The following is a 26447-nucleotide window of genomic DNA, read 5'->3' as shown; positions in this document are numbered from 1 at the left end:
GAGAAATAAGGGCAATGTTGGGCACACTTAGAGGCTGGGCGACAGCGTGTATTATAAGCATGAGGTCAGGTGGATCACATAATCGCAACTATTAGACCTCAGGGGACGTCTTAGCACTGTGTCTTCTTAGCTCACCTGTCGCATTTGGTCATGCCTTTGATTACTAAATATAATAATATATCATTATTTTGACAGCGCTCAGGTGAAGATTGGCTGAAACCTGCTTTACACAAGGTGGCAGAAATAATTCGACTTCAGGATCTGAATGCAATTCAGCTGGAAGTAGCCACATTGGTTGAAGCCTATCCAGATATTCGGTAAGGATATTATGGAGCCGTCCCCTTCAAGGAGAAAATAATTATAGGGGTTGATTTATTAAAAGGCAGACAGACTGGGGAGGGGGTGCTGATATCACTTGGTGGGTGGTGGAAGAGGGCTGATATCACTTGGTGGGTGGGGGCGAAGAGGCACTGATATCACTGGATGGATGGTGGAAGAGGGCTGATATCACTGGATGAGTGATTGAGGAGGTGCCGATGTTAGTGGATGGTTGGGGGAAGAGGCACTGATATTACTGGATGGATGGTGGAAGAGGGCTGATATCACTGGATGAGTGATTGAGGAGGTGCCGATGTTAGTGGATGGTTGGGGGAAGAGGCACTGATATTACTGGGTGGATTGGGGTGGAGGTGCTGATATTACTAGAAGAGTGGGGGAAGAGGGCTGATATCACTGGATGGGTTGGGGTGGAGGTGCCGAAGTCAGTGGGTGGTTGGGATAAGGAGGCACTGGTATTACTGGATGGGTTTGGGTGGAGGTGCTAATATCACTTGGTGGGTGGTGGAAGAGGGCTGATTTCACTGGATGAGTGATTGAGGAGAGGCTGGTGTTAAGTGAATGGTTGGGGGAAGAGGCACTGATATTACTGGGTGGGTTGGGTGGAGGTGCTGATGTCAGTGGGTGGTTGGGATAAGAGGCACTGGTATTACTGAATAGGTTGGGGTGGAGGTGCTAATATAACTTGGTGGGTGGTGAAACAGGGCTGATATCACTGGATGGGTGGTGGAAGAGGGCTGATATCACTGGATGGGTTGGGGTGGAGGTGCTGATGTCAGTGGGTGGTTGGGATAAGAGGCACTGGTATTACTGGATGGGTTGGGGTGAAGGTGCTAATATCACTTGGATGGGTGGTGGAAGAGGGCTGATATCACTGGATGGGTGGTGGAAGAGGGCTGATATCACTGGATGAGTGATTGAGGAGGTGCCGATGTTAGTGGGTGGTTGGGGGAAGAGACACTGATATTACTGGGTGGGTTGGGTGGAGGTGCTGATATTACTGGAGATGTGGGAGAAGAGGGGTGACATCACTGGGTGGGTTGGGGTGGAGGTGTCGATGTCAGTGGGTGGTTGGGATAAGAGGCGCTGGTATTACTGGATGGGTTGGGGTGGAGGTGCTAATATCACTTGGCGGGTGGGGGAAGAGGCACTGATATCAATGGATGAGTGGTTGAGGTGCTGATGTCCGTGGATGGGTGGGGGGAGAGCACTGATATCACTGGATAGATGGGGGAAGAGAGCTGATATCACTGGATGAGTGGGGGAAGTGGCGCTGACATTACTGGATGGGTGGGGGAGGAGATGCCAACATCATTGAATTTGGGTGTGGAGAAGGGGCACTGATATCAATAGATTGGTCGGGAAAGAGGCGCTGATATCACTGGATGGGTTGGGGTGGAGGTGCCGATGTTAGTGGATGGTTGGGGAAGAGGCACTTAAAATTACTGGATGGGTTGGGGTGGAGGTACTGATATCACTGAATGAATTGGGGAAGAGACACTGATATCATTGGATGGGTGGGGGAAGAGTTGCAACACTGATATTATGGGTGTCCCCCCCCCCCCCCCCCCCCCCCCCAATGTATGCTCTGAGCCCTTGTGGAAGGTTTACAATGTCTACAACTTGTGTTGCCACCAAAACGGACCATAGAAAGTATTAACTACATTTGGATTTTTACTGCTCTATATATCAAGGATTGTGGCTGCAGAGCAATAATGGTAAATTCAGGCATATTGATTAGAGGTAATGATTGATCAGTTGAACAAAAAAAAAAAAAAACATTTGCTTTCACTTTTAACTACCACTGACGTTCAAGAAATATTAGACGTTGTCGGTCTGTATACATTCCCCAGCTTTAACACAACACACCGCTAAATGTCTCCAGATGGTATTACGGTTTTACAAAGCAGCCAGTTGACTTCTCGGAAAGAAGCGCTTTTCTTGGAAGTCAAACTGGAGATTTAATTTCCCGCGAAATGCAATTCCCTCGGCTGGCCAGATGAATCATTCATATGGTGTGCTTCAACAGCTGATGGATTCTTTTCTACTAGCATTTGCTGGTCTTGGCACGCTTCCTTTTGATACACTCAAATTCCACAGAAAAAAAAAACAAAATAGCAAATGAAATCAGCCAGAGGATAATGATCTCAGGAAGATGAGGGGCGCCCTGGGAATCGTTGTATTTATAGAGAAGTCCAAGGGACCTAATTTTTTTAAACTGTTGGAAGGAAACTGATTTAGCCAACTCAGAGCAGCCAGTCAGATAAAAAAAGGTCCAAACCCCAAATATCGCAGGGAGCCGAGGGAAATAAAATCGGAACCTAAACAATAAATAAAAAACAAGACCAGCTAACCAGAAGAATGCTATATATACCCAACCTTTTAAAGGTAAATTCCAGAAATTTATTTTCTTGCACTTATATTTGGTCAGCTTGGCATGAAAGCAAGTATGCATATCTGATATTCTGAGGGAGATGCTGTAGATGAGTGTAGTAGCCCATGCTACATACAGGGATAGATGCGATCTTCTGGGTTCAGTACGAACGGCCTCTCCTCTGCACATTGAACACAGGGGGTGGGTTGCATGATTGACACCTCAACCTTTTATTTATTTTTTGTGAATACAAGACATTCACTGATTGAAGGAGATCATGGTGTAATCACCCCTGCTCTCCACCTGAGCCAACCAGAGATACGTTGTAAGAGTGGTGGAGATCATGAACAAGCAACCTCCTTTGGGCAATGTGCAGAGGGGAAGCTTCTTGCTCAGAACCTGGAAGAGCGTGGCTATCACTGTAGGTAGCATGGACTATCTTAGTAATTGTCAACGTCCTCAGCAACCCTTCAGATATAAGATATGCATACTAACATCAAGCCATGGTGGTAGCCAAGGTGGCCAATGTATCTATGCTGGAGTTCAGCTTAAACTTAATTCAATAAAAAAAAAAAAAAGAGAGATCATGATGTTATCACCCCTTCTCACCAACTGAGCCAATCAGAGAATGCCTTGTATTCACTAAAAAAAATACAATACGTTGTAAGAATGGTGGAGGTCATGTTCACTGATTGAAGGAGATCATGATGTAATCACCCCTGCTCTCCACCTGAGCCAACCAGAGATACGTTGTAAGAATGGTGGAGATCATGAACAAGCAACCCCCTTTGGTCAATGTGCAGAGGGGAAGCTTCTTGCTCAGAACCTGGAAAAGCATGGCTATCACTGTATGTAGCAATAGCCATGCTCTTGGTAATTGTCAACTTCCTCAACAACCCTTCAGATAGAGGACATGCACTTACATCAAGCCAAGGTGGTATCCAAGGTGGTCAAATTATGTATCTATGCTGGAGTTCACCTTCAACATAATTCAAATTAAAAAAAAAACTAAAAATAGTAAATTGGCTTTGGATGATCTTCATATCAAATTTCTAACTCATAACTGTATTAATTTAACCAGTTCCCGCCAGGCCTATAGTCAAATGATGGATGGGTGGGACATTTATCGTTCCGGGTGGACATCATATAACGTCCACCTGGAACACGCCTCACGGGGGGGGGGGGGGGGGGCAGCACTGCGGGGCATTTTCGGACCTGAAGAAATGAGATCAGTACATCAGAATTAATATATTCTCAGACATTGATTACAATTGTGTGATTGGCCACAGTGATCACATGGTACACAGACAGGGCCAATCACAGCCCATCTGTGCAATGCGATTAGCTGAGGCCAATCACGGCTTATCACAACTGAATCAATTTCATTCAGTAAAAATGGTTGCTTATACCAATGAAATTCACTGATATAAGCAGTCATAATGTGTAAAACGATTAAAAAATCCTGATCACTTCCCCAGAGTAGTACAGTGTTACTGTTATAACACTGTATTGCTCTGGTCACAATGTTACAAACAAAATCGTAAAAAAAAAAAAAAAAAAAAAAAAAAATGTAATAATTTTTTTTTTAAAAGAATTATTCTATTTTTTTTTTACATACGGTCACCAGTCAGTTTCCCTGATCACCGACACACCAGTTATATGAACACTGTCGTGCAATAATGACCTATGTAAAAATTAAAAATTAAAAGTTTGATTGGTGTGTATTGCTAGAGAGTTTGTTTTTTTCTTGGGGAGGGTGCATGTGATCAGCACAGGGCCAATCAGCGCTGTCCAGACAGAGGGTCAGGGGTCATGCAGACTCATAGGACAGTCAGAGGAGAATGAAAACTCCTCCTACAAGCTTTAACCAGACACTGATAGAAGTCACAAGACTGCTATATACTGCTGATGAGAAAATTTATTTAGCAGTTTATATTTTGTTATGTTCTGTGTACTGTGGGTGACCAGATATAGTAAATGCAGGGTCCTGGGTTCAGTAACACTTTAAATTGGAACTTTTGTCAAAAAATGAAGTCCTGCTAGATCACTTCAGGCTGGCTCCTTTTGCAGTTATAGCTATGTAAACATTAAAAATAAGTGTCTGTACTGTTTAAAATCCAGTAATACACTGTTTCCCCCTGCTCTGCACATGCTCAGTTGCGCTCTGTTTTTAGGCACTCTGTTTAAAGCAGTTGTAAACCACTGAGTAATAAAAAAAAAAAAACCTGTAAGACAGCGGCATAATGTGCTAGTATGCATTGCATACCAGCACATTATGAAATACTTACCTTAGAATGAAGCCCTTCCAGTGGTGTCTGCTCACCGCTGACATCTTCCCCCGGTGTTTCTTCCGGGTTCGTGGGCTCCGGCGGTGTGAGTGGCTGAAGCATAGACTCTGAATATCTCCTAAACAGTGCAAGTTTAGGAGATACTCACAGTACCTACAGGTAAGCCTTATTATAGGCTTACCTGTAGGTACAAGTGGTGTAACAGAGCTTAATTTGTAGAGGCAGATCTGCTGACAGCCTAAAGATTTACTGCTGTTCAGGGGCTCTGGGCTTCAGTAAAATGGTCGCCCCCCGGCAAGAAGAAACTGGAGCAATGCCGGAGGCAATTTACAGCACACGCTCATCTTGGTGGCATAATTATTAATGTGGGATGTATGTTCCTTGCTAAAGTTCTGCTTTAAGATACATTTTTACCATGATAGGTGTATGCATGTTAAGTGATTACAATCCCATTTATCTTTTGCAGGAACAAGCAAATTGAAGCCATCCTGTACATGAAGGGAAACCTCAGCAGAAACGAAGTAAAGTCCATCTTGAAGACGGCAGACACGGTTGAACGGATAGTTAACGACAAACAAAAACTTTTTGAGTCAATTAGACCTTCTTGATTCTCTCGGGAGAAACTCAAATGGTATCAAAGACTTTTTCGACGTTACGGAAGCAAAATAAGCTGTTTACATTTGACCGGACTCCTATGCCAATGTAGTCCTCGGTCTCTTTTCTTAATAAATAGGAGAAGATCCAATGTGACCATCATGTGACCGGACTGTTGCTTCAGTTCTCCGTGGAAGCTATCAAACTGAGTAACAGGCTAAACTCTGACGTCACTTTGGGGAATCAATAGGAAAAAAAAAAAACTTGGGAGATCAGCTGTGACTCCTTCATCACGTTCTGGAGGGTGGAGACACAAACCTCAAATCATATATATTTTACTTTTGTATTATATTGTTATGGTTGTAAATAGACTGTTACTATCATCTACATGGCTGTGTGATATATTTTCTCCTATAATGGAGAGTCTTTAAGTTGCTTTTGCATGTTATTATGTTTTTTTTTTGTACTCTAAGGTTGGATTTGTTTATACATTGAGTCGTCTTTGTAAGAGGGCTTCTGTGTTTTTTTGTTTTTTTTCCTTGTTATTTATTTTTTATGCTGTTGAATTTTGGAACATGTGCTAGGAGGACGCGCAAGCTTATTCATTAGAAGAGCAATGAGAACCTGCAAAAGAAGAGTAATTTATATCAATCCAAAAACATCCAATCATATGCATGTGCACAGGGTGTGACGGGTGTGCCTGGACACTCCCTAATCACCTAGTGCACATTAGCACGATCGCTCTGTGTAGCAGCGGGGAGATGGGAAAGTCCTCCCTCTTACCGTCTCTACCATAAGAGAAGTGATTACGCACTTCTCTTTCACTGTGCTAGCAAGGAGATCAATATCAAGGGCATATATATATATATATAGATATATAGATATATATCTATATATAGATAGATATATATCTATATATAGATATATATCTATCTATATATAGATCTATATCTATATATAGATCTATATATAGATATAGATCTATATATATAGATCTATATCTATATATATATCTAGATATAGATATATATATCTAGATAGATATGGATATATCTATCTAGATATATATATATAGATATAGATATATCTATATATATATAGACACACACGCATGTGTGTTTGAGCTTTAGGGTGCACACCTATGCATCTAATAAAGTATAAATAAAGCCCAAACTTTGATTTTTATTTTAGATCAAGTAGGACAGGGATCTCTAAAACTTTCTAAATAAAAGGCCAGTTTACAGTTTACATATGCTCTTTAACCCTTTGCTTCCTGACTTTACTGATAGCTCCCAGGCCTACAGGAATATTTCAGCATGGGGCCTACCATGCACTATAGGAGGTTGGGGAGCACTGTAGAATGTTATTGAAGTTTTGGGGGGCACTGGAGGCTCTGTAGTAAGATATTGACACTCTGCAGGGGTTGAAGGCTGTTAGAGGGACTGTGGTAGGTTGAGAGGCACTGCGGGAGGTCAGGGGATCGGCAACTGGTTGTTGGTCCAGGAGAAGAAAGACCACAGTCTAGAAGTGTTCCATGGCCAGGTGGTTGAGAAGCACCGGTCAATTCTGCGTAAAGGTCACGAGCAACAGACCCCATTGTAGCCCATCACACAACAGCTTGTTCCCATCTGTAGTCAGATTAATGGAAAGTCCACACAATGGATGCCTTTGGTCTTTACGGTACTAAACAGAGCACAGGAATATCTACAAGCAGTTCATTCAGCCTTCCAAGTGGAACAGGCACGTCCCTTTACAAAGTCTTCAGAGTGGGCTGTCCCAGAGTCCTCTAGTCCCTTTAGGGCAGGGGTCTCCAAACTTTCTAGATAAAGGGCCAGTTTACTGCTCTTCAGACTACAGTGGGAGTAAACCATGCCTGATCTTTGGTATTAGGGGGAGAATTAGTTGGTGTCGGTGAGAGGAATAGGGCCCCATTTTTGTTGTCAGTGGAAGGAATAACACCCCATCGTTGGTGTCAGTGGAAGGAATAGTGCCCCGTTGTTGGTGTCAATGGTAGGAATAATGACTGAAGGGCCAGGTAAAGGCAAGCAAAGGGCCGCATCCGGCCCCAGGGCCGCAGTTTGTAGATCACAGAAGTAGGGAATAGTCAAGACCCCTATCGGTTTTTCTCTCTTTTTTTTTTACATCTGTTGATATGCAAAACCCAACCCTACAAGTATCACTGATGCTTTTCAAGCACTCCGTATTTGCACTCCCCCACAACAACCAACCAGATTCCGGCTGATGCCTGCCAATTGGTTTTTTGTTGGGTTTTTCAAAGGTGGTTTCGTACCACAGCACTTTGCCTGCAGTGTTAATTGCCAAATCACAATTACAAAATGCATTCAGATTTGGTGCTTCTTTTTAGTATGCGTGTAGTTTGTTTTATATTTTCTGTGTATGTTTTTTTTAGATTTTTTTATACAATGTAACCAAAACCGAAATGTCTGTTACTAATAAAGTTGTGAATAAAATTTTCAACTATTTAAAAAAAAAATGTCTAATGTTGTAAGACAATGATCGCGAATACCTCCGCGCTACCACTCTCAATAGTGTCTAAGTGCATATGCTCACATACATACACTATACAGGCATACCCCACTTTTAAGTACACAATGGGGTTTATTTACTAAAGCTGAAAAGTGCAAAATTAGGCTCACTTCTGCATAGAAACCAATGAGCTTCTTACCCCAGATTGTTCAATTAAGCTTTGGTAATAAAACTTGGAAGCTCATTGGTTTCGATGCAGAAGTGAGCCTGATTTTGCACTTTCCAGCTTTAGTAAATAAACCCCATTGTGTACTTAAAAGTGGGGTATGCCTGTACTATCATAAATATTGGCTTACATGCACATGAACTTTAATAGCATCAAAGTCTTAGTCTGTAGGGTTCAATATTGAGTTGGCCCACCCTTTACAGCTATAACAGCTTAAACTGTTCTGGGAAAGCTGTTCACAAGGTTTAGGAGTGTGTCTATGGGAATATTTGGCCAATCTTCCAGAAGCGCATTTGTGAGGTCAGTCTCCGCTTTAACTCATCCAAAAAGTGTTCTATCGGGTTGAGGTCAGGACTCTGTGCAGGCCAGTCAAGTTCCTCCACCCCAAACTCGCTCATCCATGTCTTTATGGACCTTGCTTTGTGCACTGGTGTGCAGTCATGTTGGAACAGGAAGGGGCCATCCCCAAACTGTTCCCACAAAGTTGGGAGCATGAAATTGTCCAAAATATCTTGGTATGCTGACGCCTTACGAGTTCCATTCACTAGAACTAAGGGGCCAAGCCCAACCCCTGAAAAACAACCCCACACCATAATCCCCCCTCCACCAAATGATTTGGACAAGTGCACAAAACAAGGTCCATAAAGACAGGGATGAGCGAGGACACTGAATTTGGGGGGGATAAGGGGACAGAGGACATCGGATGGGGGGGCAGAGGACACTACAGTGGGGGGGGAGGGGTCTGTGTAGGGTGTGTAGGGCACAGTGAACATCATCACATTGGGGGGGCAAAGGACAGTAGAGTGGAGGGGGGTGTGAAGGAGACACAGGACATTGCATGGGGGGGCAGAGGTCAGTACAGTGGGGGGAGGGTGTGAAGGGGACAGAGGACATTGCTTTGGGGTTGGGGCAGAAAACACTACAGTGGCGGGAGGGTGTAAGGAGGGACAAAAGACACTGCTATGGTGGTGTGGATTACACTACAGTGGAGGGGGAGGGGGGTTGTGATGTGAAGGGGACAGAGGACACTGCTATAGGGGGGGTCAGAGGATACTACAGGGGGGAGTGATGTGAAGGGGGAAAGGGGGACAGAAAACACTGCTTTGGGGGGGGGGGGGTGCACAGAACACTGCAATAGCAGGAGGGGCAGAGGACCCTACTTCAGGGGGGAGGGGACACTACAGTAGGGGGGGGGAAGAGGACAGAGGATGCTGCATTGGGGGGCAGAGGACACTAAAGTAAAGGGAGGGTGGGATGGGATGGGGACAAAGGGCATTGCTTTGGGGGGGGAGGGCAGGGGACAGTACAGTGGGGGGGGGTGTGAAGGGGGACAAAAGATATCGCTTTGGAGGGGGGGCAGAGGACACTACAGTGAGTGGAGGGTGTGAAGAGGACAGAGGACACTGCATTGGGGGGGAATGTAAAGGGGACAGAGGACATCGCACGGGGAGGGCAGAGGACACTACAGTGGGGGTGGAGGAGTGTGTTTAGGAGCCAGAGGACATCGCATTGGGAGGAGCAGAGGACAGTACAGTGGGGGGAGGGTGTGAAGGGGACAGAGGACATTGCTTTGGGGGGGGTGGGGGGGAAGAGGACACTACAGTGGGGGTAGGGTGTTAAGGGGTACAGAAGAGAATGCTATGGGGGTGCAGATTACACAACAGCGGGGGGGGGGGGCAGAGGAGTTGTGATCCGAAGGGGACAGAGGACACTGCTATGCGGGGGGGGGGGGGGCAGAGGACACTACAGTTGGGGGGGGTTGATGTGAAGGGGGACAGAAGGCACTGCTATGGGGGGCAGAGGACGCTATAGTGGGGGGGTGATGTGAAAGGTGGCAGGACACTGCTATACTGCTATGGGGAGGCAGAGGATACTACTGTATGGGGGGCAGAGACCCCTACTGTTGGAGAGGGGGGAGAAAAACGACTGTGGGGGGGGGGTGAGGACACTACTGTGAGGGTGGTGATGTGGAGGGGAGTGGAGGACACTAATGGGAGTGGGGGGAGGATCTCAACCTCTGAAAGGTTGCCTAGCCCTGGTCTATCTTGGAAGTAAGCTATGAATAACCTCAAAAGGTGGGATTTTATGGGCAATAAAAATTTTAATGTCCATAAAATCCCACTTTTTGAGGTTATTCATATATTACCAAGGGATGGTGGCAATCTACATGTGTGGCCTTATGAATCACCAAAATGATCTTGGAAGCAAGAGAGTGTGGCTGCGTTCCTACATACAGTGGGACCATGAAGAACGAACGTAGACATCCTCTAACATTATTATTATACAGGATTTATATAGCGCCGTCAGTTTGCGCTTTACAACAGTAGGGCAGACAGTACAATTACAATACAATTCAATACAGGAGGGATCAGAGGGCCCTCCTAGTTATAACATAGCAAAACCCCGACATTTAGCCCTGTGGTTAGCAGTTATGACCCCGACACGCGCACTACCACACACTAAATCAAATACATGAAGAAAAAGGGACAAAACAGATGTTTTAAATATAAAGTTTCCATGATATGGTGTATTGACATCGTGATGCAAGTGATTGGTCCCCAGAGAGGATGGCGGGCAATGTCTTTAAGGCCAGGATTTTTCGGGATTTTTTTTTTCCTCTGGAAAGATGATGCATTAATGCTCCAACATCATCTCCTACTGTAAACTCGCCTCTCCTGGGAGCTCTTAGGAATCTTTTGGCCTTTCTCCAGCGCTCCGCTCTCGATGAGATTTCTGGGAAGTGCTTCAAGTCAAGTGGAAGTGCTGAGATGAACTCTGCTTATTTATATTATAGCGAGGAGGAAACAATAGAACATCGCATAGCCGCCTAGGAACGTTTCCTGACCCATAATTGTTTATTAAAAGACCAGCAGACTCTTATTGAATCCAACTCACCAAGAAAGGATGACTGCATGCAAAGCTTAGAACAACCAATTAGATTTGCAGTATCAAACCCAAAAGCAAACATTTATTATATCGCAACTTACCAATTCTTAGATGTGATGGCTGCATTCGTTTTCTTTTTTTTTTTTTTTTTTCTTTTTTTTTTCACCTTGCGATCCATCCAGTAATTCTGTTTTTTAAAGATGCAGATGTAACAGTTAGAGGGTTGAGACAAAACAACACTGACAGGGGTGCTTACAACGATCAGCTTTTATTTATGTAAAAACAAAACTGTTACTGTAACTGATTATTACGTATGAGTTCGCATTTGGCTTCAGTGTGTAAGTGTATCAGGTGAAAACAGAGGACAAAAAGCAGAGAAAAAAAAAACGAACGCAGCCACCACATCTAATAATTGCTGCAATCTATTACATTTTTGTTTTGGGGTTTAGAGTTGCTTTTTTTGCAGTGGAACTCAAGCAATTTTTGGCCCTCCAGGCCCCTCCCTCCTGCTGAGTGCCCCCACAGCAAGTAGCTTGCTATGGGGGGCACCTGAGCCAAGCGGCTGCTCTGTGTGACCATTCAGACATGAAGTCGAGGCTCCGCCCCCTCTCGCTCCTCATTGGCTCACTGACGTGGGTGGCGGCTAAGCTCGCAAACCCTCTCACTACCAGGACCCTACGTCGCCCTTGCCATGTCACCATGACTCCTACTGGCTGGCTGCTTAAGCGCCTATTCCTGCCCATAGCAACTGCAATAGAGCATCTTCTCCTTCTACTGCAGGTCAAACCCTTGCACTGACTTCTCTTCACCCCCCTTCTAAGCCCTGTTCTTTGATACACCCAGCACCCTTTAGTGACTTCAGACAGGCAGGTAGACTTACCAACAAAGTTCTTTACTGAAGTGATTAAATATAACAGGACAGTTCTCAGCAACATATTCAATACATATTCCTTTACCAAGTCCTCTAAGTGCCCTCTTAGTGTGTCCCTGGTGCTCCCTTGTGCTCCATGAAGTGGCCATACCTTAACAGGTGTGCCAGCCCATTAGTCCATATGTTAATTTAGCATCATGAGTCCATTCTCCTTGGAACCCCCAAATGGGACCCCACAAAGGGGTGTTAAAGTGGTGTTCCGACCAAAATTATACTTTTTAAATAAAAATACCCCTATAATACACAATCTTAATGTATTCTAGTAAAGTTAGTCTGTAAACTAAGGTCTGTTTTGTTAGTTTATAGCAGTAGTTTGTTATTTTATAAACTTACAGCAGGCCGTGGCCATCTTAAGTGTGGGCATCTGAAGCCAGACTCTATTTCTTCCTGGATCTCATCCTTGCAGATCTCGCACATGCTCAGTGCAGCACAAGCAGTGTAATAGGTTTCAGGTCAGGTTTCCATAGCAACAGAGGAAGTTGCCACCCCTTCCCAGAAGGCATTGCAAACAGGAAATTATGCGATGAGCCAGGGCCAGGGAGGAGGAAGTGAAAAATGAATACAGCAGATATACAGTAGGTGCTGAGAAAAAAAAAATTAAAAATATCCAATTTGTTTGCAGTGCACAGTTTAGTGAGGGATGCGGATGAGTTGTAAAAGTGGGTGGAACTCCACTTTAAGGTGGAAAAATGGTGATTACATCTTCAGCAGCTTCCTGAAGACGTAATTTCTGACAAAACACGTTGGAGTGGAGTTCATTGTTGTCACATTTGGTAACGTATATCCTGTTTTTGGAACGCACGCCAGCTCTGAGTAGTGAGCAAAGTGGCTGAGGTGTTCCCTCGGTGATCGTGTTGTTGCGATTTGAAGATATAGTCGAAGTAAGTATAATTCATACTTAGTTTGCAAGAATCTTTAACTGATTCCCACCCAGCCAATGTACATAAACGGCCGGGTTGGGAGCTTCACCGTTCTGAGTGGACATACCCGTACGACCCTGAGAACAGGTGCTTGTGCACGGGCGCAAGGCGAAGCAGCAGCACGATCCTGTGATGGCTGTGATCCTTGGACACAGCCCATCACAGATCGGGACATGGTCGCTGTGATTGGCCTTCCCAATCACATGATGGTTGTGTCCAATCACAGCCTTCAGACCATGTAAACAGAGACACATGTCTGCAATCCCCACAATCTCCACAAAACATCTGTTACAGTGTACCCGTGTCCCATCAACATCTGTACCAGTGTACCAAATATCTGTCATAGTGTACCAGTGTCCCATCAACATCTGTACCAGTGCACAAAACATCTGTACCAGTTTACCAGTGCACAAAAACACCTGCAATAGTGCAATAATGTTCCATTGCAACATCAACATCTGTCAGTGTCTGCCAGTGGACAAAACATCTGTCATAGTGTACCAGTGCACAAAACATGAAAGTGTCCCTGTCCCCCCCATGCTTGCGAACAAAGGTGAACGCACACGTTGGTCCCATACGCATACATAAACGGCGATCGCACCACACATGTGAGGTATCGCCGTGAACGTCAGAGCGAGAGCAATAATTCTAGCACCAGATCTCATGTGTAACTCTAAACTGGTAACCAATAAAGCCTTATAAAGCGTTGCCTATGGAGATTTTTAAATACAGAAGTTTGGCGCCATTTCACAAGCGTGCTCAATTTTAAAGCGCGACCAGTTTGTTATCTATTTATCCGGCGCAACGCCATATTTTATATTTTACCAAAAATGTGGGTATTATATTGTCTTTGTGCGCACTGAAATTCCTTAAAATTTATTTATGCGTTAGTGTGCAAAATTGCAGTAGAAAAACTGCTGTGCAAATATCGTGTGACATAAAAATTTGCAAAACCCACCATTTTTCTCCAGGGCCTCTGCTACAAAAATATGTACTGTTTTGGGGTTCTAAATAATTTTCTAGAAAAAATACAGATTTATACTTGTAAACATAAAGTGTGAGAAGAAGGCTTTGTAAACCACTGGAGGTTTTTTTTTTTTTGTTTTTTTTTTTCTTACCTGCAAGGTAATGTCATAATGTGCTAGTATTTTGTGTACACCAAATTCTGACCCCACCATCTGAATGTCGCAGCTGAAATCCAGACTCATCAGACCAGGCAACGTTTTTCCAATCTTCTATTGTCCAATTTTGGTGATCCTGTGTGAACTGTAGCCTCAGTTTCCTGTTCTTAGCTGACAGGAGTGGCACCCGGTGTCGTCATCTGCTGCTGTAGCCCATCTGCTTCAAGGTTCGATGTGTTGTGCATTCAGAGATGGTATTCTGCATACCTTGGGTGTAATGGGTGGTTTTTTGAGTCACTGTTGCCCAGGGCCGGATTAACATAGGGGCTGGTGGAGCTGCAGCTCCAGGCCCCTCCCTCAATATAGGCCCATGGCAGTGGCTTGTCAATTCCTGTGTGCCTTCCTGAAGGAAGAGGAGCCCTCTGTGCTCACATGGAGGAGACAAGTCAGTGCAGCCCAGTCCTGTCTCTGCCAATGCCTGACTCCTATCACACACAGATCCTCAGTGTCTGGGGGAGGGGCGCTGATGTCCTAACCAGCAGGAGCCCGGGAGGAAGGATATCTCCCATAATGTTATGATAAGGTCAGTACATTTGTTAGGGGGATGTTGTGTAATTATTGTGCTAGGGGACAGACTGCTGCTTCCCCCCATGTAATGTGCTGTCTTGTGCCCAGTGCCCACCATGTCATGTGCCTTGCAGTGCCCCCCATGTAATGTGCTGTGCCCACCATGTCATGTCATGTGCATTGCAGTGCCCACTATGTAAAGTGCTGTGCCCACCATGTCATGCAGGGCTGGTACAAGGATTTTTGAAGCCCTAGGCGAAACCTCATTTTGCCGCCCCCATTGGCTCCACCCCTGACTCCACCCCCTTTGCCCTGCCCATGTGACAGGAGGCGGCGCTATACAGGAAGCATCGGCTCTGCTTCCTCTAACACTGGCTCCAGTGCTGCGCCTCTATTTACACTACCGGACAGACAAAGCAGCTTCTTGACACTGAGTTAGTTACATGCTGCAGCCTGCAGAGCATGCAGACACAGAGGGAAATCAGCAGCCGGGCGCCCCTAGGAAGCAGTGCGCCCTAGGCGGCTGCCTAGTTTGCCTAGTGGTAGCACCGGCCCTGATGTCATGTGCATTGCAGTGCCCCGCATGTCATGTCATGTGCCTTGCAGTGCCCCCCCATGTAATGTGCTGTGCCCACCATGTCATGTGCCTTGCAGTGCCCCCCATGTAATGTTCTGTGCCCACCATGTCCTGTCATGTGCATTGCAGTGCCCACTATGTAAAGTTCTGTGCCCACCATGTCATGTGCATTGCAGTGCCCCCCATTGTAATGTGCTGTGCCCACCATGTCATGTCATGTGCCTTGCAGTGTCCCCATGTAATGTTCTGTGCCCACCATGTCATGTCATGTGCCTTGCAGTGCCCCCATGTAATGTGCTGTGCCCACCATGTCATGTGCCTTGCAGTGCCCCCCATGTAATGTGCTGTGTCCAGTATGTCATTTGCTGTACGTTGCAGTGCCCACCATGTAATGCGCTGTGCTGAACAATGTCATGTGCTGTGCATTGCATTGCCCTTCATGTGATGTGCAGTGCCCACTATGTCATGCTGTGCCTTGCAGTGCCCACCATGTAATGTGCAGTTCCTAACATGTAATGTGCAGTTGCATTTCCCACCATGAAACATGCTATGCCATGCAGTGCCCACCATGTCATGTGCTGTGCCCACCATGTAATGCGCTGTGCCATGCAGTGCCCACCATGTCATGTGCAGTTCCCACCATGTCATGTGCTGTGCTGTGCCCACCCTGCCATGTGTTGTGCCCAGCATGTAGTGTGTTGTGCCCACTGTGTAATGTACTGTGCTGTTCAGCAGTGCCCACCATGTCATGTGCAGTTCCTAACACGTAATGTGCAGTTGCATTTCCCACCATGAAACATGCTATGCCATGCAGTGCCCACCATGTAATGTGTTGTGCCCACCATGTAATATTATGTGCCATTCAGTGCCCACCATGTAATGCGCTATGCCCACCATGTCATGTGCCTTGCAGTGCCCCCCATGTAATGTGCTGTGCCCACCATGTCATGTCATGTGCCTTGCAGTGCCCACCATGTAATGTGCTGTGTCCAGTATGTCATTTGCTGTACATTGCAGTGCCCACCATGTAATGCGCTGTGCTGACCATGTCATGTGCTGTGCATTGCATTGCCCTTCATGTGATGTGCAGTGCCCACTATGTCATGCTGTGCCTTGCAGTACCCACCATGTAATGTGCAGTGCCCACCATGTCATGTGCTGTGCCTTGCATTTCCCACCATGTAATGTGCAGTGCCCACCATGTCATGGGATGTGCCATCCAGTGCTAACCATGTCATGTGCAATGCCCACCATGTCATGGCTGTGCCTTCCAATGCCCGCTATGTAATTTGCAGTGTCCACCATGTCATGTGCTGTGCCATACAGTGATCCCACCATGTAATGTGCAGTGCCCACCGTGTAATGTGCAGCGCCCACCATGTCATGTGCACTTCCCACCATGTCATGTGCTATGCTGTGCCCACCCTGCCATGTGCTGTGCCCAGCATGTAGTATGTTGTGCCCACTGTGTAATGTGCTGTGCTGTTCAACAGTGCCCACCATGTCATGTGCAGTTCCTAACATGTAATGTGCAGTTGCATTTCCCACCATGAAACGTGCTATGCCATGCAGTGCCCACCATGTAATGTGTTGTGCCCACCATGTAATGTTATGTGCCATTCAGTGCCCACCATGTAATGCGCTGTGCCCACCACGTCATGTGCTGTGCCATGCAGTGCCCACATGTAATGCGCTGTACCCACCATGTAATGTGCTGTGTCATGCAGTGCCCACCATGTCATGTGCAGTGCCCATCATGTAAATTGCTGTGCAGTGCCCACCATGTCATGTGCTGTGTTGTGCCCACCATGTCATGTGCTGCACCATGCAGTGCCTACCATGTAATATGCTGTACTCACCATGTAATGTGCTGTACATTGTCCACCATGGCATGTGCCGTGCAGTACCCACAATGGAATGCGGTGTGCAGGGCTCATCATGTCATGTGTGGTGTCCACCATTTAATGTGCTGTGCTCACAATGTAATGTGCTGTGCTGTGTCATGCAGTGCCCACCTTGTCATGTGCTGTGCAGTGCCCACCATGCTATGTGCAGTACCCACTATATAATGTGTTGTGCCCACCATATAATGTTCTGTGCAGTGCCCACTTGTAATGTCCAGTGCCCACCATGTAATGTGCTCAGCTGTGCTTGCCATGTCATGTGCTGTGCCCACCATATAAGGTCCTGTGCCCACTGTGTGCATGAGCTGTGCCCACCATGCAATGTGTTGTGTTGTGCAGTACCAACCATGTCATGTGCTGTGCCCACCATATAATGTACTGTGCCTACCTTGTAATGTGCTGTATTGGGCAGTGCCAACCGTGTAATGTGCTGTGCCCGCCATTAAATGTGCTGTATCCATGTATCCACCATGTAATGTGCTGTGCCAACCATGTGATGTACTGTGCTATACCCCCCCTCCCGTGTAATGTACTATGCTGTGCCCCCCACAGACTCACCCACTCGCTCCCACCCCCCTCTCTCTCTCATCCCCTCTCTTTCACCCTGTTCTCTCTCTCACCCCCTTCACCCCCTACCACCCTCTCTCTCTTTCACCCTCTCTCTATTCCCCTTTTTCTCCCCCCCCCTCTCTCTCTCTCTCTCCCCCCCCCCCCCTCTCTCTCTCTCTCTCTCTCACCCCCTCTCTCTCTTTAATTTAAATTTCACAAAAAATTGTTTGCGTTTTCATTTTATTTATTTTCATAAAAAGGCCCACCAACATCCTTAGCACCAGGCCCATGATGCTCTTAATCTGGGCCTGCTGTTGCCTTTCTATCATCTGGAACTGTCCATTCTCCTCTGACCTCTGACATCAACAAGGCATTTTCCTCCACACAACTGCCGCTCACTGGATATTTTCTCTTTTTCGGACCATTCTCTGTAAACCCGAGAGATTGTTGTGTGTGAAAATCCCAGTAGATCAGCAGTTTTTGAAATCCTCAGACCAGCCCGTCTGGCACCAACAACCATGCCACGTTCAAAGTCACTTAAATCCCCTTTCTTCCCCATTCTGATGCTCGAATTGAACTTTAGCAAGTTGTCTTCACCACGTCTAGATGCCTAAATGCATTGAGTTGCTCCCATGTGATTGGATGATTACCAATTTGTGTTACCAAGCAATTGAACCCGTGTACCTATTAACGTGGCCGTTGAGTGTATATTTCACCAAGACTGACCATCTACTATTTTTGCAAAAGTTTTACTGCTACAGGGCAGCACCTCTACACCGGATCATTTATTTATACTGTACGTAATCTGGCTAATCCGGGTAGGGGGCGCGCTTGCTGGCCTCCGGTGGCTCGCTCCCTCTGTGATCACACACAGCGAGAGCCAAGCGGTGGGTACTTAATGTCCACCGGCACCCGCCGATCATCGAGCACAGGAGCAGAACTATGTAAACAAGGCAGATCGCCGGTCTGACAGGAGGGAAGGCTTAAATCGGGTGTCTCTGCAAAGCAGGGACATGGATCCATGTCTTCCCCTAGTAAAAGCACCTCCCACAGTACAGTAAAACACTGGCTAGGCACACAGTTAACCCTTTGATTGCCCTTGAGGTTAACCCCTTCCCAGCCAGTGTCCTTAGTACAGTGACAGTGCATATATTTAGCACTGATCACTGGTCCCCAAAAAGTGTTAAATAGTGTCAGAATGTCTGCCGCATTATTACAGTCCCGCTAAAAGTTGCTGATCGCCGCCATTACTAGAAAAAAAATAATAAATTAAAATAAATGAAAATATCCCATAGTTTGTAGACGCGATAACTTTTGCGCAAACCAATCAATATACGCCTATTGGGATATGAAGCAAAAATATGAAGCAGAATACATATTGGCCTAAACTGATGAAGAATTTTGATTTTTTTTTTTTTTTTTTTTTTTTATTGGATGTTTTATAGCAGAAAGTAAAAAATATTGTGTTTCTTTTTATTAAAATTTTCGCTCTTTTTTTGTTTATAGCTCAAAAACAAAAACAAAAACGCAGAAGCGATCCAATACCACCAAAAGAAAGCTCTGTTTGTGGCAAAAAAATGGACATACATTTTGTTTGAGTACAGCGTCGCATGACTGCGCAATTGTCAATTAAAATAACGTATGGTAAAAAATGGCCTGGTCGTGAAGGCAGTTGATTTTTTTTTTTTTTTTATTGGATATGTTTTATAGCAGAAAGTAAAAAATACCGGTACTATTTTTTATTTTTTTTTCAAAGTTGTCGGGTTTTTTTTGTTTATAGCGCAAAACATAAAAATCGCAGAGGTGATCAAATACCTCCAAAAGAAAGCTCTATTTGCAGGGAAAAAAAAGGACACATTTAATTTGTATGCAGTGTCGCACGACGGCGCAATTGACGGTTAAAATAATGCAGTGCCGTATCGCAAAAAATGGCCTGGTCATGAAGGGGCATACATTTTCCTCTCTCTCTCTCTGTACGGAGATCAATCGTTCTGGTAAGAGGCTGAATATTTGTGGTGGAGGAATCACCGGAACACACTTGTATTTTTAGAAGACTCATCAGGATTTATAAAGGACTGAGCACCTTTTTTGAGCACCTTTGGGGGTTATTTACGAAAGGTAAATCCACTTTGCACTGCAAGTGCACTTGAAAGCGCAGTCTCTCTAAATCTAAGGGGTAGATCTGAAATGAGGGGAAGCTCTGCTGATTTTATCATCCAATCAAGTACAAGCTATAATGCTGTTTTTTATTTTCCTTGCATATCCCCCTCGGATCTACAGCGACTTTACTTCCAAGTGCACTTTCACTGCAAAGTGGATTTGGCTTTAGTAAATAAACCCCTATGTGTTTATTTTAATTATATATTGGATATTTTGAGGCACTTTAGATCAACTTCTATTAATATAGGTATGAAAGATTGTTTATTGATTTGAATGTTTTGTATGGAGATGATTTTCTGCACTTGAATAATTTTGGTAGTCCACCTATATAGGACAACATAACATGGTTGCTGCACCTATATATTTTTCATTTTTTTATTTTCACTAAGCGCCAAAAATCCCTTTTCACAAATTTACAGTCATTTTTTGGCCATGCGTTTGTTTTTTCCATCATCGGTATGGAAACTAATCTCATACGGAGGTTGTTTACATGTTATCTTTTTTTTCCCACAATACACAAAGCCAAGTTGGGATCAGGAAAACATGGAAATGTCCTGTGTAAAAGAGGTCATCCTAGCAGAGAAGGGCGCCAAGACTTGTTTGCTTACAGGCTGCACTCTTGAAAATCCAGGCTTGGGTCCAGCATAATAAGTGGTCAGTTCCAATGCAGAATGTGTGCAGTGCTAAGTGGTGCTGGAACCTCATGGGAAAGCTGAGCGCACCCACATGGTACTCTGCTGTCACCTAGTGTCCACTTTATGTAAGACAAGAGAACGCTCAGAATAGAGTTTGGACTTGGCAGTTACATGTTGTTTGCATTGAGTTGGGAGGTCAAAGAAACTCAGACAGGTGAAGGGCACCACGTGGGGGGTCAACGCATCCTAAGAACTTAGAACTAAGTTAAGAACCTAAATTATGCAGGTTATAAGCAGGAGCATTAAGTCCTTGTTTAAATTGCTATTAAACGCACAGCACGCAAAAGCTTAAAAGGTAATTATAAGCATCTGCCTCCTTTTTACCACCCAAAAAACAGTATTCATTTTTCAGGACCCATGTACACTTCTTCGGTCCAGTGCATTGTGGTAATCTGCATTGTGCACAGTTCTTTGTGGTGTTACCACAACTAACAATAACTGCTTACCAGGGGCGGACTGACAACTCAAGGGGCCCCCAGGCAATAGGAGATTATGGGGCCCCCGGGCAATAGGAGAAGATTATGGGACCCCCAGGCAATATATTATGGGGCCACACAGTATACACACACATACAGTATACACACACAGACACACAGTATACACACACAGTATACACACACATACAGTATACACACACAGACACACAGTATACACACACAGTATACACACACAGTATACACACACAGACACACAATATACACACACAGTATACACACACATACAGTATACACACACAGACACACAATATACACACACAGTATACACACACAGTATACACACACAGACGCACAATATACACACACAGTATACACACACACATACAGTATACACACACAGACACACAATATACACACACAGTATACACACACAGAATACACACACTGAAAAGGTACTGGAGAGGCGGGGCAGTTATAATCTTGGGATTTAAAAAAAAAAACACAGATTTTTCCATGCTGTCCCTGGTTTTATTGAGGCTGGCAACCCTGATGGGGCCCCTTAGTGGCAGTGCCCGAATGGTCAGTCCGCCCCTGCTGCTTACAGACCAGAAGATTTGGCTGCTTAATGACCAGGCCATTTTTTGCGATATGGCACTGCGTCACTTTAACTGACAATTGCGCGGCCGCACGACGATGTACCCCAACAAAATTGACGCCTTTTTTTTCCCCCACAAACAGATCTTTCTTTTGGTGGTATTTGATCACCTCTGCGGTTTTTATTTTTTGCGCTATAAACAAAAAAAAGAGCGACAAGTTGGAAAAAAAAAACAATATTTTTTTACTTTTTGTTATAATGAATATCCCAAAAATGTTTTTAAAAACAAATTTCTTCATCAGTGTAGGCCGGTATGTATTCTACATACATACATTCTACATATTTTTGGTAAATAAAAAAATCGCAATAAGCGTATATTGATTGGTTTGTGCAAAAGTTATAGCGTCTACAAAATAGGGGATAGATTTATGGCATTTTTATTGTTTTTTTTTTTTTTTTACTAGTAATGGCGGTGATCTGCAATTTTTAGTGTTACTGCGACATTGCGGCGGACAGATCGGACACTTTTGACACATTTTTGGGATCACTGACACTTATACAGCGATCAGAGCTATAAAAATGCACTGATTACTGTGTAAATGTCACTAGCAGGGAAGGGGTTCACACTAGGGGGCGATCAAGGGGATAAATGTGTTCCCCGTTCTAGCTCTTGTTCCCGCAAACGCGGGTGGCCGGCGGCATCACGCCCGCTGGCTACGTGCATCGGGTCCCCCGCCGTGCTGTGGGTGCCTCCGGCGGTTCTAAAAAGGGGAAGACGTACCCGTACGGGGTTTCGCGGGAACGTGCCACTTTGCCAACGTATATCATTGTGAGCCGGTCGGCAAGCGGTTAAAACACATTGCATGGGACAATCATTTTGAATGGCACCCCAATCCGCAAATTCAACACATCTTTGATACATATGCATTACAGCACACCACAACGCATGGTAACACACTACCATGTGCCGTGGTACCACTGTGTTGAAAAATAAATGCTGCATGTCAGGTTTTTGCCACTTCTAGTGCATAGGCAGCCCATGCATGCGACACACTGGACATTAATGCAATGCACCAAATGAAATTGAAATTGAAAATGTTTAAAATATCATAATGGTTCCCATCAGAGTTCCCCTCTTACTTCAGGGTTCCCACCAGAGTCTCCCTTACATCAGCTGTCCCCATCAGAGTGCTTCTGTCAGGGCTGGGCTCTCAGCAGCTCTCTTCTCTGGGCTCAGGCTGCTCAGCTGTCGGATAATTGTCAGCACTCATGGTTTCCACAGTGGCTCACCTGGTGATCATTTCTTGCTCGTCAGTCTCGCCTACAGCCAGCCCCTTCTGGCTATTTAAACTGCCTTGTTCATTCCTTTCGTGCCTTCGTCTTGGTCAACATATCTGGAGATTCTCTGCTGTGTTCCTGTGAAAGACTTTGCCCGGCTGACGTCCCTTCTGGTTCCTGATCCTGTTCTTCTGCCTCCGACTACGCTGATCTTTGGTTTCCTGATTACTGGCTTGTCTGACTACCTGCATTGGCTTCCAATCCTGGCTCATGTTTTGACTACGTTTACTGATCTGTACCATTTTTACCATTACATTAAAAGGTGTGATTTTTACTGCATTTTCAGTCTGATTCATAGTTCCTGACAGGTCCTTACATCAACTGTCCCCATCAGAGTGCCCCCTTACATCAGGTGTCCAAATCAGACCGTCCCCTTATATCAGTTATCTTCATCACAGTGCCCCCTTAACATCATGAGTACTTATCAGGGTCCCTATCTGAGTCCCGCTTACATCATGGTCCCCATCAGAGTGCCCCCTTATATCAACTGTCCCCATCAGAGTGCCCCCTTACAATAAAGTGTCTCAATCGAAGTGCCTCCTTACATCAGGTGTCCAAATCAAACTGCCCCTTTATATAATGTATCCCCATCACAGTGCACCCTTGCATAGATTATCCAGTCAGAGTGCCTTCTTACATCAACTGTTTGCATTAGAGTGCTCCCTTACATCAATTGCTGCCACTCAGGCTGGCTCATGGATCAGTGGATGCACTCTCAGAGACATGAGGTTAGGCACAACCAAAATCTGGGGGGGAGGGGGGGCACAGCTCACTCTAGCACCCCTTAGATCTGGCCCTACATCAGTTTAGACTTAATCGTGAATAATAGCCCTAGAATTGTGGCTCTCAATCCAGCGTGTCTGTGGCAACACATAACGTGTACCACAGAAAGCCGTGTACGAGCCCGGCGTACACCTACGGCATTAACGCACCCGAGCCAATCTGCCGCAGTATAACTGCGGCGGCTGGTTGGCAAGCAGTTAAAGGGGACCAAGTGCTCCTTACAGAGACTGCGTAACTGAGCCGTTAAGAGACTGAAGCCACTCCAGAAGGAGTAGAAAGTCCAGGATCCGTCTTTGTGTATATTTTGTACAGAAATAGAAAGTTTCGGCCTTCAAGTATTTTTGGTCCAATTCAAGATTGGCAACCCTTATATATACCCCTAGACCCCATCCAAATTATGTTCCCTAATAAAATAACAAAAACAAGCCCATGGACTGGTTACTGACTTTGGATGCAAGTTGGAAAATGTGTGTTGCCTGGCTGTGCAGACTACAGCGGGACCCAAAAACTCAGTGGCTCCTTAGGGGGTAGCGCTACAAAAGTCATATCACAACTACTTTACATCTGACCTAGACCCTTCTCTTAAAGTGATTATAAACGATCACCTTGTAAAACATCCCATTCAGTTTAAAATAGAAAGAATAGAATAGAATAGAAAACATTTTTTTATAGATAAAAAAAAAAATCTATGTATACAGATATACAGCATCTCACAAAAGTGAGTACACCCCTCACATTTTTGTAAATATTTTATTCTATCTTTTCATGTGACAACACTGAAGAAATGACACTTTTCTACAATGTAAAGTAGTGAGTGTACAGCTTGTATAACAGTGTAAATTTGCTGTCCCCTCAAAATAACTCAACACACAGCCATTAATGTCTAAACCGCTGGCAACAAAAGTGAGTACACCCCTAAGTGAAAATGTCCAAATTGGGCCCAATTAGCCAGTTTCCCTCTCCCAAGGTCATGTGACTCGTTAGTTTTACAAGGTCTCAGGTGTGAATGGGGAGCAGGTGTGTTAATTTTGGTGTTATCGCTCTCACTCTCTCATACTGGTCACTGAAAGTTCAACATGGCACCTCATGGCAAAGAACTCTCTGAGGATCTGAAAAAAAATATGGTTTCTCTACATAAAGATGGCCTAGGCTATAAGAAGATTGCCAAGACCCTGAAACTGATCTGCAGCACGGTGGCCAAGACCATACAGCGGTTTAACAGGACAGGTTCCACTCAGAACAGGCCTCGCCAAAGAAGTTGCGTGCACGTGCTCAGCGTCATATCCAGAGGTTTTCTTTGGGAAATAGACATATGAGTGCTGCCAGCATTGCTGCAGAGGTTGAAGGGGTGGGGGGGTCAGCCTGTTAGTGCTCAGACCATACGCCGCACACTGCATCAAATTGGTCTGCATGGCTGTCGTCCCAGAAGGAAGCCTCTTCTAAAGATGATGCACAAGAAAGCCCACAAACAGTTTGCTGAAGACAAGCAGACTAAGGACATGGATTACTGGAACCATATCCTGTGGTCTGATGAGACCAAGATAAACTTATTTGGTTCAGATGGTGTCAAGCATGTATGGTGGTAACCAGGTGAGGAGTACAAAGACAAGTGTGTCTTGTCTACAGACAAGTATGGTGGTGGGAGTGTCATGGTCTGGGGCTGTATGAGTGCTGCCGGCACTGGGGAGCTACAGTTCATTGAGGAAACCATGAATGCCAACATGTACTGTGACATACTGAAGCAGAGCATGATCCCCTTCCCTTCAGAGACTGGGCCACAGGGCAGTATTCCAACATGATTACGACCCCAAACACACCTCCAAGACGACCACTGCCTTGCTAAAGAAGCTGAGGGTAAAGGTGATGAACTGGCCAAGCATGTCTCCAGACCTAAACACTAATGCCCCGTACACACGGTCGGACATTGATCGGACATTCCGACAAAAAAATCCTAGGATTTTTTCCGACGGATGTTGGCTCAAACTTGTCTTGCATACACACGGTCCCACAAAGTTGTCGGAAAATCCGATCATTCTGAACGCGGTGACGTAAAACACGTACGTCGGGACTATAAACGGGGCAGTGGCCAATAGCTTTCATCTCTTTATTTATTCTGAGCATGCGTGGCACTTTGTCCGTCGGATTTGTGTACACACAATCGGAATTTCCGACTTTGTTGTCGGAAAATTTTATAGCCTGCTCACAAACTCTGTGTGTCGGAAAATCTGATGGAAAATGTGTGATGGAGCCCACACACGGTCGGAATTTCCGACAACAAGGTCCTATCACACATTTTCCGTCGGAAAATCCGACCGTGTTTACAGAGCATAACTGTGGGTCATCCTCAAACGGAAGGTGGAGGAGCGCAAGGTCTCTAACATCCACCAGCTCCGTGATGTCATCATGGAGGAGGGGAAGAGGACTCCAGGGGCAACCTGTGAAGCTCTGGTGAACTCCATGCCCAAGAGGGTTAAGGCAGTGCTGGAAAATAATGGTGGCCACACAAAATATTGACACTTTGGGCCCATTTTGGACATTTTCACTTAGGGGCGTACTCACTTTTGTTGCCAGCGGTTTAGACATTAATGGCTGTGTGTTGAGTTATTTTGAGGGGACAGCAAATTTACACTGTTATACAAGCTGTACACTCACTACTTTACATTGTAGCAAAGTGTCATT

General features: G+C 45.2%; 1 protein-coding gene across 1 annotated transcript in view; it reads left to right on the top strand.

Moving 5' to 3' along the window:
* The window catches only part of TNFAIP2 (TNF alpha induced protein 2), a 38426-nt gene extending 30340 nt beyond the window's left edge, over positions 1–8086 (top strand). Inside the window, exons 11-12 of the mRNA XM_073609272.1 lie at positions 196–317; positions 5465–8086. Of these exons, the coding sequence (XP_073465373.1) occupies positions 196–317; positions 5465–5606 (264 nt within the window). The 3' untranslated portion in view covers positions 5607–8086. The remainder of the gene's footprint in view (positions 1–195; positions 318–5464) is intronic.
* The last annotated feature ends 18361 nt before the right edge of the window (positions 8087–26447 follow it).

The sequence above is a fragment of the Aquarana catesbeiana genome, linkage group LG13 (genome assembly GCF_042186555.1).
Source record: "Aquarana catesbeiana isolate 2022-GZ linkage group LG13, ASM4218655v1, whole genome shotgun sequence".
NCBI lineage: Eukaryota > Metazoa > Chordata > Amphibia > Anura > Ranidae > Aquarana > Aquarana catesbeiana.
Note: the sequence above shows the minus strand (reverse complement) of the source record. Positions and strands in the feature narration are given on the sequence as shown.